At 42.8% G+C, this 13,557-nt stretch overlaps 2 protein-coding genes across 2 annotated transcripts; one reads left to right on the top strand and one right to left on the bottom strand. All coding sequences in view use genetic code 11, as the record gives it.

The window, feature by feature from the left end:
- Positions 1-2,368: 2,368 nt before the first annotated feature.
- EGR_08602 (Protein ariadne) lies at positions 2,369-5,997 on the top strand (the record flags this gene model as incomplete). The annotated part of the gene is made up of 5 exons (XM_024497851.1): positions 2,369-2,473; positions 2,549-2,807; positions 3,369-3,434; positions 4,638-5,008; positions 5,296-5,997. The coding sequence occupies 5 exons, from the start codon at positions 2,369-2,371 to the stop codon at positions 5,995-5,997; spliced, it is 1,503 nt and encodes a 500-aa protein (XP_024347725.1).
- A 2,498-nt stretch (positions 5,998-8,495) lies between these two features.
- On the bottom strand, positions 8,496-12,924 carry EGR_08601 (tRNA (guanine-N(7)-)-methyltransferase; the record flags this gene model as incomplete). The annotated part of the gene is made up of 7 exons (XM_024497850.1): positions 8,496-8,909; positions 9,349-9,450; positions 9,830-10,151; positions 10,642-10,675; positions 10,780-11,107; positions 11,786-12,432; positions 12,900-12,924. The coding sequence occupies 7 exons, from the start codon at positions 12,922-12,924 to the stop codon at positions 8,496-8,498; spliced, it is 1,872 nt and encodes a 623-aa protein (XP_024347724.1).
- Between the last annotated feature and the right edge of the window lie 633 nt (positions 12,925-13,557).

The raw sequence follows: 13,557 nt of genomic DNA, 5'->3' as shown, positions 1-13,557 counted from the left end.
CATGGCATATTAAAAAATGATGAATTATTTGCAGGTTCATCTTATTCAAATCGTACTACTTGTATAAAGGCTTGAATGCAGGGGCAAATTAGTAGCAATGATGGTAAAAGGTCACCGAGAACCCATTTGATTCTGAAACGTAAGTAAAATAAAAAGATAATTTCTCATATTACAAATATGTACAACATACGCTTTATTGCACGTGGGTCTCCCAAAGATACACTGATGTCTGCACTGCTTATGCTGTTTCAAAGTCCCTTTCAGAGAGGAGGTAGGTATACGAATCGGACCTCGTGACAGAGGAGTCAACGACCTGCAATTTAAAGAAGGGATTCGCGTCTACGGCCCCAAATTTGTACTTGCTCGCTCTATTTACTTATCCCAATAAACATATCAAAACCGAGTAAACCTGGATGTTCTAGGCGTATGAGGGCCGGGGAAGAGGTGATCTACGATTCCTGTCCTACGTATCAAATTAAAAGTATGCCGCATGATACTGTAATACGATGGTGGTTTATCCCTCGGTATTGGTGAGGCGCTACTTTTGCACTTTGAATTAGCCTTCTTTTACCTCGCTGGCTTTGGCTGACCTTCGGGCCATGCCAAAAGCCCAAATACCTTCTCTGTGCTGAATACATATTTTGCCCTAGTATTGTGTCTTCTTTCGTCTCCAGGGCAGCCTCGAGGCGCTACAATACAACTTCATCCATTGCAATTTGTATTGGGTTATCAAATTAAATATATACGCATCGACGCCCATTCTTTGGAGCATACAGCTAAGCTCCTTGGTAATGCAAACCTTAAACCAGCTTTCAAAAGACGCCCCAACTCCTATGGATTTTTACTTAGCCTGTCTGAGAAGAAATGAAAAACGCAAATTATGTCAAAATGAACCGTTTTTGCTCGAAATAGGCATCTGTGGTCCTTAAACATAGTAATGTTTTGTAGACAGCAAGTCAAGCCACTTACTACCATTGTCCTGATGTTTGAAGTTGGACACGAAGGAGGTAATGTAACAGGTTGGTAAATGTGATAAGGTGATATTTTAAAGCTTATTTCTGGTCCAAAAAGACTCAGTTTACAGGCGAATATGCAAAATATTAACTTTCCTCTAGACTTTTCCTTCTGTCCGCAAGGCTTAATTCTGCGCCGTCGTAATTCAGATGCGAGGACTGGTCTTTGGGCTGTGTCAGCAACATCTAGCTCTCATACGCGCCAAAACTGCACATTCTGTCCTATTATTTTGACTCTTGTCGATTTCCGAAAAGTGTGGGGTGCAACAAAAAAGCAGCAGGATTTTACACAACATGAATTGGGAGGTAGTTTAATGCTTCGATATCATTATTTATCTTCGTGTGATGATATTTCACCGAAAATTTGTATGTTGTTGGTTGACTCATGGAACAAACAAACTTCCTCTCACATGCAAAGAGAACTAAAATTAATAAATCAAAACCGGATCTATCTAACTAATCCAAATGAGTTTTTTGTTATGTTACATTATAGACCACACCTCATGTTTTGTGGATAAATGTGTTTTTGCTAGAATTTGAATGTAATTATGAAGGCATGGCGTGAACATTAGGGGCATGCCTAAAGTGGTAACATCCGGGATGATGTTTCGCAAAAATGTCTAATTGTAAGACCTTAAATATTCCTTCTATAGGACAAATCATAATGCACGATAAATGCAGGCACACACATGTGCATATTTCATAATAGGTGCGATTGTTTAGGAAAACATTGCTTTTCGTAAAGCATGATTTCCTTCTGATTTTGGATAAAGCGTCCGTTCCGCAGTATAGGATTGCATCAATATAAGCACGGCATCTTTAGATTTTGGATCTAGTGTGCATTGTTCTTTGCCCTCCATTTTAATTGGTGCGCGCAGGTCGAGTTTTACTGATAGCCGCTCATTCAATTTTTGACTTCATTTGGGGTGTTGATGGTCGTTTCTGTTTGTATCTTGTGTTATTCGTGGTAGCCGGTGGATTTTTATATGCCATCTGTTTACGAAAGTTTTCAGGCCTGCTTTCATTATGAAATCGTTTTCCTGTTGCTTTTCTCTCCTAACAAACTTTCCTTAAGTGGCTAACTCCGAAGACGCATGATTTTATCTGCATTTCGGCCTCGTTTCCCTTTAAAACATTTGTAGTGGTGTTTTTTTGCTTGACACATTTAAATAAAAGCCTCGCTTTAAGCTCAGCAAACTATTCCTAACTTACTAAATTGTTTCTGTAACATTTTAGCAATAGATTGAGTGCTAACGAAAATTCTAGCGGTGTCTAAGTTCTGCGATCTGCTTTATCGTGGTCCTGTTTTTTCTGCCGTTTTACTTAAGGAAATGGACGATTCTTTCGTCGAATTAATGTCACATAGCGATTCAGAGGAGTTTTCTGATGACATAGATACTGAGTTTTATCGGGCCGTCGACGGTGAAGATGCCTTGGAGTATCAAAATCCGGAGTTTATTGTAAGCCTCAAAATGTTTTTTGCGTGAATTCCTGTCTGTTGACTGCAGATTATGGTTTGATTTCGTTCGTTTAAGCCTCTTACTCCTGATATGTTGATCCAATACATGTTGGAATTGGTGAATGCTGTTCATCAAGTTACTACGCTTCCCAAAACCATCATCAGGTTACTTCTCGACCACTTCAAATGGGACAAAGACGCTCTCATTGAGCAATACTTTGAGCACAGCAATCCCCGCCATTTCGTCAAATCGACAATCCTGCCATCGCTGGTTGACAACAATGATGACATTCCATCATTGCTCCTCCTACCTTACACCGATGTCCATGGAGGCGGTGAGTCATAACTTGTTCGATTAAGGTTACTAGCCTTTATCGCCTCCGGCGGCCAGTACCACCGTACTTAGTATATTTAGTCCTCAACCATGGTCTGGGATTGTTGTGAAGGCGCGTATTTAGTTATTTAAAAATGAGGTTCTTGTGGCTCTATTCGCCGCCAATCAGCTGCTATTCTATGATGTAATGTTGTGTGGTCTTTTCGACTCAGAATAATATTATTAACTCCAGAAGTTTGTTACGGTATTTTCATTATATTTGGCCGTGAATCAAGCTATAGATAGGTCATAAGGGGTTATTTTACCTGAAAAGCAACACCTAAATGTACTTGTCGCGATTTCTGCCTGCTCGGTGTATTCAGGGTGTACCAACAGGGATTCATCGCCATTCCTTCTGTTTTTCTCCTTGACTGGTTTTTCGTCAGCCCAAGTACAAGGAATTCTAGTATTGCCTGTAATTTAGCAACTGCGTGCCATGTACCATTTGTAATGACTACTCTATTCATTTGTTTGCTGGTGGAGGACTCACTTTGCCTCATGCGAATACATTTATTGCTTTTAGGTGGCGAGAAGGTCAATTGTTCCCCTGAGATGGTCTGTGATATTTGCTGTGCTCAAACCTCCTCCGGTAATTGGAAATTTTCCTCTTACATCCCACTTGAATTCCAACCGGTTTTAGCATGCGTTGCTCTCTTCGTGACTAAGGTGATAGTTTGTCCTTTTGAGGACAGTTTCGACTTACTTTCATCGCTTACCTAACATTCTCCTGTTCCTGTGTTCATATTTAATTTGGGCTTTCGCAGTCTATTTTCCTCAAAACCGTTACATATGATATCTCCAAAAATGTCTATTTTTTCTAGGTTATCAGAGAGAAGAATTTAAAATTGCCTAGGCTGTTAAAATCATGAAGATCGTTTGTACGCTTGTTTCCATTCCCACCTTTGACGTCTCCCCTTGGACAAGCGAATGGCTAACAAGTGGCCATTACGTATTATTCCGTTCACTTATCCATTCAGACTTTATGCTTTCCTTAACTTTTTGATGAAACTTTTAAAAGATTACTTTAGGACAACTTGCAGATTCGATGGCGCGTAAAAGTAATTCAGACTGATGTGAAGACGTAATCCATTCTGAATACGAGGAATGGGTCGAATTTCTTAAAATCGGAATGCTTTTATACATATACTCGTTAGCACTTTTGCTCCCACAAAATCAATTTTTGGTCCTGTAAGTATTGTTCATCGTTTTAAAGCTATATATCAACTTAGGGTTTAATTTTTGAAAGAATAAGTTTTGGTGAAAGAGCTGTGAATTTCTTTACAAAAGTAGTGATGTTTTCTAGTTAAACAGAATTTATCTTTAGTTCTTCAGCCTTCTACCCAAAGCTGTTTGTGAAGCCTATTGATAATTAAATTGTAATGTGTAGAATTAAAGTAAATTGCTATCTACTGTATATAAATTGCCGAGTAGCTGACGGCGCTTTTAAAACAATCTAGCGGAATGATATTTGTTAGCGATAGCCTCATGCGCTTATTTTTCTATGATAGTGGCAATCTTGTTAAGTAAATTTAAAAGGTATACTTTCCGAACAATCGACTTTAACGAAGTTTTGGGGTGTAATTCCTGGTTTTTAATGCTCGTTCTTGTTGCAAAAACTATGGTGCATCTGGTGATGAAACCCAGAAGCTGTGAAGTTATTCGAGACGTGTTCGTGGCGCAGATGAAATGCTTGGACTGGGGTGCGGACACTTCTACTGTCGGACTTGTTGGTTGGGATACCTGCAGAGCAAGATCTTAGACGAAAGCCAAGCCAATCGCCTGACTTGTCCAGCCTTTAAATGCGACGGTCTCATCGACGACGACAGTGTCAGCGCCCTTCTCCTATCTTTGCCCAAAACATCAGCGGGTGAGACTGCGGTGCCCGAGTCGCCCAAACCTTCCTTGCCTCTGGCGTATCGACGGTTCCAACGACTGGTAGTGAATAGCTTCGTGCAGCATAACCGCTACCTCACCTGGTGTCCGGGTGTGGATTGCGGCCATGCGGTCCGCGCCATCGGAACAGGTGTCGGCTGTGGACGTGGGAATGGGCGAGTGATGCGGGAAGTGGTGTGCTCAAACTGCGAGGAAACATTCTGCTTTGCTTGTGGCAATCCTTGGCACGAGCCCACACTATGCAAGTACCTCAAGCTTTGGCTTAGTAAGGTTCGTGCAGTCGACAAGCCTGAAGTCACTTTTGATTGTTTATTTAGCCATATCTCAAATTGGGACCAATTCGCTTTTATTATAATGTGTACTGCAGCCAGTGGTAAAACGCTTATGCGGGTAGGCGGGAATAAAAATTATGGACTTGTCTCCCTTTGATTCTTCAGTTTCTGCCGTTATTTTATGTCCAGAATCATTTCCAACCACGCATTCATCCATTGCCATAGCTTTGAATTTACATTTTGACACATAGTATTTCTTTATTTTCCTCTTTTCCCTCTTTGTAGATGAAAAACGACTCGGGCACAGCTCACTGGGTGGCGGCCAACACCAAGGAGTGCCCGAACTGCAAGGCGACCATCGAGAAGAATGGGGGTTGTAACCACATGACGTGCCGCAGCGCTGATTGCAAGTACGAGTTCTGCTGGGTGTGTCTGGGTAGTTGGGACCTGCACGGTTCTCAGTGGTACGTCTGCAACAGTTACAAGGAGGCGGCAGCGCAGCGGGCTCGTGAGGCGCAAGATGCGAGTCGGGCCTCGTTGTCACGCTACCTCTTCTACCACGATCGCTACGCCAACCACGAACAATCGCGACGCATGGAGGCAACGCTAAAGGACAGCGTGGCAAGTCGAATGATGGAGCTGGAGCGTCAAGGCATGTCGTGGATTGATGTAAAGTTTGTACGTCATGTAGTGGAGGTGCTCTGTGCTTGCCGCCGCACGTTAATGTACACCTACGTCTTCGCCTATTTCTTGGAGCCTAGCAACCATGCACTTATCTTCGAGGCCAACCAAAGCGATCTAGAACAGGCAACAGAACAGCTCTCTCGGTTTCTTGAATGGGATCTCAATAGTACCATGTTGGTGGGCGGCTTGAAGCAGAAACTGCAGGATAAATCGAGGTACTGCGAACAACGCCGACGGGTCTTACTACAACACGTGGCTGAGGGATATGAGAGAAACATATGGCGGCATCGTGATTACCCTTAGGTGCTTCCTAAGATCCCTTTCCTTGTCACAAGCTTCTTTATATTCACGTCTTCATTTAATCGTCTTGTACAAATGCGCATGTGTATATTTCTACTCCCTCTACGTTCTGAACGTTCGGTAACTGTTGAACTATGTGCGCTTCACCATGATGTTATCTCTTATTCCGGAATCTGACTTCTTCCGGTTTGTGAGGTTTGCTTTAGCTTAAATTAGGCTTGGTTCAGTTAACTTGAAGCACTTTCACAAATGGTTACTTGCTTGATTTAACTAGTGACTTGATTGCTACAAGCATCATCCAAAACCAATCGTTTCAGGAGGAACCAAAACGCAGCATCTAGTCGACTTGCTTCATTGCGGGATCAAGCTTATAGTGTTGTCCCGGAGGCCGGCTCCCGTAAATCTCATCTCGATTCCTTACAGGTATTATTGACCGACACTTGGAAGGAGAACATGTAGTCTTGAGTGTGCGTTGAGCTTAAATTAGGGCAGTTAGGCCGTAATTATGGCCGAGAATCACCGGTGGCGGCGTGAGTTGAAACCTCCTCTTTTTTCTGTTGGTTGGGACTGCATGGTTTTGGAGGGGAAATTTGCTTTACTAGTGGGGTCTGTAAAAGTTAATATTGCAAAGGAATGGACGTTAAGATATCGGTGGAATTATGGTGACGTGAGTGGGACCTGCATATCTGCACGACGCTCTGTCTTTAGCATTTGAAAAGGCGTGGCTAACTGCTCAATTGTGTTCATTCATATCGCATATCTTGCCAGGTTGCTTTTCCCATATTTTCCATCTGTATGGTGTTTTAGGCGCATCCCCAGGTTATCAACATGATCTAGTATTCACTGCGACACCACAGTTTACGCAAGCTATGGTAATAATACGCAACTTGCTGGGCTTTACAGCTGCAAAGGCTTCGTTTCATGTGACGTCAATGAATTTTGACCCCAAATGAATGTCACGCGTTGCGACAAAATACTAACGTCAATTTTCCACCAAAAACAGATTGGCGCTAAGCTACAGTCATCTGGAGATTGTTATACTGGTAAATGTCAACATAATTGGCCGTCGCTACTTGCGTTCGCATTTTACGCATACTTCGGACGAAGAGGCGAAAAGTGATCGAGTACCAAATAATTTTTCTGCCACTTTGCTGGTTGCTGCATATTATTTCACCTGCATTTAAACACCCAAAGTCTCCAAAACTCGATAAATGGGTAAATTTACCTTTCAAATTTCCTAAGGGATTCCTTTTTACTTTTTAATTCAGGAACTTATCCGGCCACAAAATCGGGATTATGCAGATACAGACCACTTTTCCGCTTATTAGGCGTAAAAGTGCTTCCGTAGAGTTCTCGATGAAGTCAAGATAAGCCAAAGTAGAATGGAGGGAAATGCATTAATAAAGCACAGAAGAGTTGAATGTCTGTCAGCATACTCCGAAGGACATGCTAGAGAGCGAAAGTATAAGCCATAGGGACTGAAGTACCTGCGTAAGCACAGTTAAACAGTATTAAACCATTGTAGTCTCAAATATAGATTACCAAAACTTAGTAGTACTTTAGTAGTACTTTTACTCGCGACTGGACTGCTTGCATACTACTCCAGAGTCTTGTATGCCGGCTGCCAATCTTAAGGCCGTTGGCCTAAACTGCGGCCACTTGACAAAAACAAGATTCATAATAGCTCCACTGGGCTACGATTTCGCATCTATTCCCCCTTGACATTTTGCTCTCAGTTCGACGTTACCCAGCCAACTATGTGTTCCATTTGGTTAGTAGAGGAATGGAGGAAATACCACCTGCTTAAGTAATTAACAATGATGATGGCTCCAGAATAGACTTTCCCAAGTGGTTCAAACGCGGTGTTGCGCCAATGTTAATAGACTGCGCCCAGATAGAGATTGGGGCAGTTGTCAAAGGTAGACGTAACTTCTAGTTCCTCTGCTGGGAGTCCTCACAGATTCATCCATCCACAGCAGATATCCTTCCTCCGTAACGTTAAGGCCAATTATTCAGTCACATAAATCAGGATATTTGGTTTTTTGTGATCTAAAGACCATATATAGCAAGGCAAAAGCACAGCCTACCAATGTTGAAGTCTTCGCCTAACTAATCACAGTCGAGCGAAACACTAAACTACAATGTTGTCTCGATTCATTACATTCCTAGTGAGGCCCAAATAGCCTACTTTGATGCACACCTAAATAATCACAATCTTACAAAGCCAATTAAAGTAACCCCAGGAAATACACCGGATACAAGTTAAAGAAGGCGTAATGCAACTGACCCATTGCCTTATATTTTAGTAACTTACTACAAGTCTTTCGTGGGGCCTCATACACTTGATAGGGAAGACAAAACGTGGAAGTACATAGACCCACTTACAGAGTTTAGAAGAACTTGACTAGAAACAACCCAATGTTGGGGAATCATCCCCCAAGAGACTTAACAGACCAAACTTTCTGCTTCTATATCAAATCTAACAGAATCCACCAAAAAAACTATATACGGAAGCTACCCATTTCCTCTGCCATCGGTGGATTAGAAATCCTTTCAAATACAGAGATGGTGGCTCCTCGACCATCCCTTGCGGCCTTCTGCCCCTCCTCAGTCACCCCACTGGCCAGGAGACCCACAGTGGCATCTTCCACGCTCGCGGACTCCAGTGACTCCAATGTTTCAACACTGACAGGGAGGCAGAGATGGTGGCACTGACGGAAAAGCGGGTGTACACTCAACTTATCCTCCATCCACTGTGCCAATTCGGGGACGTCCGTCATGGTGTAAATACGACCGCCAGGGCGCAGCACGTATGCATAAACGGTGAGGAGGGCCAGGCTGATGATGCGCCACTTGTGTTTGTGACGCTTGAAGTGTGGATCGGGGTAAAGGAAGAACATCTTCTCCAGTTGACCCTATGAAAGATACGCGTATGAATGATCAGCACGAACCAATCACGGGCGAAAAAAATCAAACACACTTAAATGTATTAAGAACTACCACAAATAATACTTGTTTGTTGCCTTCACAGTTGAACCTCATGCATCTTTGCTACAAATTACGAAATCCCGATTTCAGTTGATCCGTAATTTGCGCATAAACTACCCAAAAGAGGGAATAGTAAAGAAGACCGTGTAAATATTATACACATCAATCTGTTTTCATGCCCGTACGTCATAGTGTATTTTCAACTAAAGATAATAAGCTAAGCGTTGAACAGGCTGTTAATTACCCTCTCATTGTGAGATAGACTTACTGCAATAACTGCCGAAATGCTACGGGTAACTTGTTTTAAACAATTAGAAAGCATGAATTAACTTATGCCATTTAAGTGACACGTTCATGCAAACTCACCTTTTTGAAGAAGTTAGGCAGATACTTCATGGTATTTGTTCGAATGCACGCAATATTCAGAAAACTCCCAGGGTGGCTCTGACGAATTGCATTGATTTTGGACTTAATCGAAGGGAAATTTTGCGATCTTAATTTCAAAAAATTGGACGTTTTCTTCAACGAATTTATTCTAAATCCTTGCATCCAATTGACACACGCACATTGTTATAGCACTTTTATAGAATCCAGTAGGATAGGAGAGGACTATATGTATACTGTGTATTTATATTGTCAAGTCACTTCCAACATCTAAGCATGACGGTAATCTACAAGCCCTGTATGGCGTAGCAACAAGCTGATGTCTGCTATAAGTATGAACGCCAAGCTTTATCCAACCATCCACGCAACCAAACCATTCAACTCTTCGTGCGATAAAAGTAAACCAACTTTCAAACCCGTAGATCTGATAATGTCTTCAGAGGCAACTCGGGTGTCACGGTACCTGTACGTAGTCAAAGACCTTGAGACGAATTTCCATCCCAACAATACGTGCATTGGGAAAGAGCGTGGAGAGACTGAAGAGCAAGCCACCGTAGCCGCATCCAACGTCAACCATACTGACCGAAGGAACAGCTTTGCCGTCGAAAAGTTCACCCCAATGGCAGAGATCGGGACGCACAGGATAGCTAAGGCAGTGATCGGACCAGGGATTGCAGTGTGCTCTCTGGCGATATAGACGCTTCTGAGGCAGCTTAACAAATTCACCACCGCCGCCGCTTTCATTTGCCACCAGCTGTGTTGAATCCTCGGTGGACATATTGATACTGAAATTGAGGCGAAATTAAGTGCAAGTAACGGTAAAAAGGGCAATCACATCAATAGACGAGTCTCTCACCTAAGAAAACAGTATATGACTGTATATAAGACTAGCAAAGCAACAACTCGAATCATCTAAACGTATATTTTACAGCTGATGGACGTCAACAATAGCAAGATACAATGGAAGTTGCGAAGAGTAATCTAAATCTGCTGGAGAATTTTAACGCTGGTCGAAACAGCAGCGTTTTTGTAGATCTTTTGAAGAACACAGGGAAAAGGAAGTCCACAATGAAATGCAAGATACTATTAATAGATTTGAAGTTCAGCACCCGGTTCCTAAGCTGAATAAAATCTTTTAAGGAAAACGACAGTCTACCAGTAAAACCTCGAGTAACCACAGAAATTCAGCCCCGATGTACAAGTGGCTCGCAGATAAGCGCAATAAAAAGTTTAAGAACTCAAAAGAGAATCAGTGCACATCTGCATTTAAATCACGTCCTTTCTAGTCCAAGAAAGGCACGAACAATACCTGTATGTAAAGATGAAAAATACAAATTAGGAATTCCAACAGCTACCGCCACCAGTAACAGTGTTATCAGGGGTAAAATCAGCGCTTAAAGAGAGCGAAAAGACAAAAGATGGCGAGAAGGACGGTGAAGAACTTGAGTATGAATGCACGGCGCTCGGAGACATGTTGCAGAAACTCCACCAGACTTCCGTGGGCCAAATCCACGTTGGCGGCGGCGTCTTCGACATGGCCATCAATGCGCATCACCACATCAGCCTGCTCACGCACCAGAAAGGCAAACTGCTCATAGATCTGTCCCAATTGCACGATGGTAGCCTCCGTGTGCCGAATTGCCGCTGCTGACGTTGCAGACGTCGCCTCGCGCTGACGCACAACCATCTGCTGCTGTTGCAAAAGATACTGAGCATCAGCGGTAAGAGGATTTGAGTCGTCCTAGGAAATTTGAAAAGGTCCTCGTCTCTTTCGCATTTAGGGCTAGATTAAAATCAGTCAAATCACCCAGACCGGAAGAAGCAAAACCGAAAACTCAAAATAATTTGAGATGCTATAATTATTGAAGTTATTTAATGAGATAATATACACGACTTACCTACGAACGCTATCCAGTTGAAGTATTATTACTTATTCTGAGCGCATACGGAAATTTTTTCCAGCTTGAGCAATAAAGATGAGCCGCATAAAAGCATGGCACTATTACGCATGACAGTAATAAATCCTCCTCGAAGCCACTTAGTAAAATATTAAACACATTAGGAAAAGAAAGAAAAATTCACGGAACAATGATATCTTCGGTGTTTCACTGTTGTGCCTTGTGAGACCTGGTCAGCTGGCAACAGTGGAGGGATAATTATTACAGTCTGAAAATGTAAGACAGACTAACCACTGCGCAACACAGCGCTCGATAGCATGTCGCTCACATAAGCGATGCTATTAGAACGACCTGGTCCCGCTATCAGATGCTTGGTTGCTTAGCAGAAGCTGCACAAAATAACTTACGCGGAAAACTCAAAACAGCTTCGATGCGTTAATAGAGCAAACATGGATTAACCACTCCAAAACCTAACATTTAATGATCTATATTGAAAGACAAGCAAAAAAATAAGTTGTTACTCTAAGCTTTTCCCCAAAAGATGCCGCCTGTATTGAAGGTCGTGTGGTGGACGACAGACGAAAAACCGAGGAAGACGACGAAAGAAACGTCTTCGGAGGAGGAGGCATCGCCGTCGGAGTTTCACACTGATCGGAGACGATGGCCCTATTAGCTTCCATAAAGTCCCTTAGCCGCCGTGATAGCTCAGCCAGACGCGCCTCCTGCGATGCCACCAGCGCTTTTACGTGCTTACAGACCTGGGGATGGCCCGCCAACTCGCGCTGTACCTGGGTCGATACGCTGGCCACGCGTTGCAAAAAAGTGCTGATGGCTACCACCTCGGGTTGAAGCTTTTGCACCAGTGTAGAAATTCTGGCTACCAAGAGGGTATCCGGTATGGAAGAAGTTGAGAGGCGTTCCGTCAGATTGACCAACTGGTCCATTTTTGCTTGGCCCAGAGTTAGACTGGTCGATGCCTGGTGAACAAGTGGAAGGAGTTGGGTTTTAAGCAGGGTTGGAGCGAAAAAGGCAGCCACAGCACCTGGCCGGCTTTTGCGGGGCCTGAGGGCGACACGGCCCGACATCACCTTTTGGTGAAGTAGCTTGGCGCAGAGCAATAATTCTGTCGAGCGATTGCAGTAATCAGACGCCATAATTCCGACAAGCCCTGGAACGGGAAGAAATGTAAGATGTGTTAATTACTCTCAACATAAAACCAAGCAGTGACGGTGGGATCCAAAGCACGGTGGACAAAGCCAACACGATAGCAAACCCAATAGCAGCACAAATAGGCTACAAGCATGATGATTTAACGATATAAAAAGTGATGAAGAAGTAGGAGAGCGAAAGATGCGTGTGGCTACGACAGCAATCCCGTTTCGCTACCCTACGCCGAAGCAGCAGAGTAAGTCCGCACTTGGAAAATCAAAGGAATGCTGGGGACTTGGTTCACTCTAACAAATTTTGTGGAAATACGAGTCCTTGCTATCAAAAAATCCTAACAAGTCTAAGACCCAACCACTAAATTTTACGGATTTACATAATTTTCGATTTTGTTGCTTTGGCTTAGAAGCAAAACTCGCATGAACGGATAAGTGGTTGCTGCGATTTGTCATTTCGATTAATGACGCTGACCTTTGAGTGAGAACAAGTTGCACATCTGGCCTGCGAAGTAGACGTTGTGTCATTTCAATCGCCTTCCAGCCCTTCTGCACATGAACGGTGGTACATTAGATTGTTGAAATTTCGGTGAAGACTGGTGCGCTACGTAATAGCCCACTCAGGCAACCTTTCTGACCCAAGTTTCTACTGAACAATTAACACAACAAAACTTTTAATCAGTTGAAAATGCAACCAAGGTTGTGGAGTCATATAGGAGCTACAGGCGAGATTCAACCAGATATCGGTTATGTTTAAATTGAAAACCGGCATTCTTTGTGTACTTTAAATCCATCCCAACAAAGATTGCTAGTATATTTGTTTGTAGTCATAAAGTAGTTTGAATTAAGTGACTTTACACTGCCAGCCTTACAAGCGCAATTACCGCATGCATAGATATCTAGGTACGTGATCAAATTACCCTGTCAACAAGATTTTACTGAAACGACTCTTGCTTTTGAAGCTACACAAGGAAAGTAGTAACCTATTTGTTAATACAATTAAAAACGATAAGCAGGTACCAGAAGACACGGAAAATATACTGAATCGTTGTTAACGAGAACCCAAAAGGCATTTTAGGTTTAAACTTTGACCGTCAATATGTCATTAAGACATCATTAGAGCAAAATTGTCG

The sequence above is a fragment of the Echinococcus granulosus genome (assembly GCF_000524195.1).
Source record: "Echinococcus granulosus chromosome Unknown EG_S00112, whole genome shotgun sequence".
Lineage (NCBI taxonomy): Eukaryota > Metazoa > Platyhelminthes > Cestoda > Cyclophyllidea > Taeniidae > Echinococcus > Echinococcus granulosus.
This window is presented reverse-complemented; position numbering and strand designations above follow the sequence as displayed.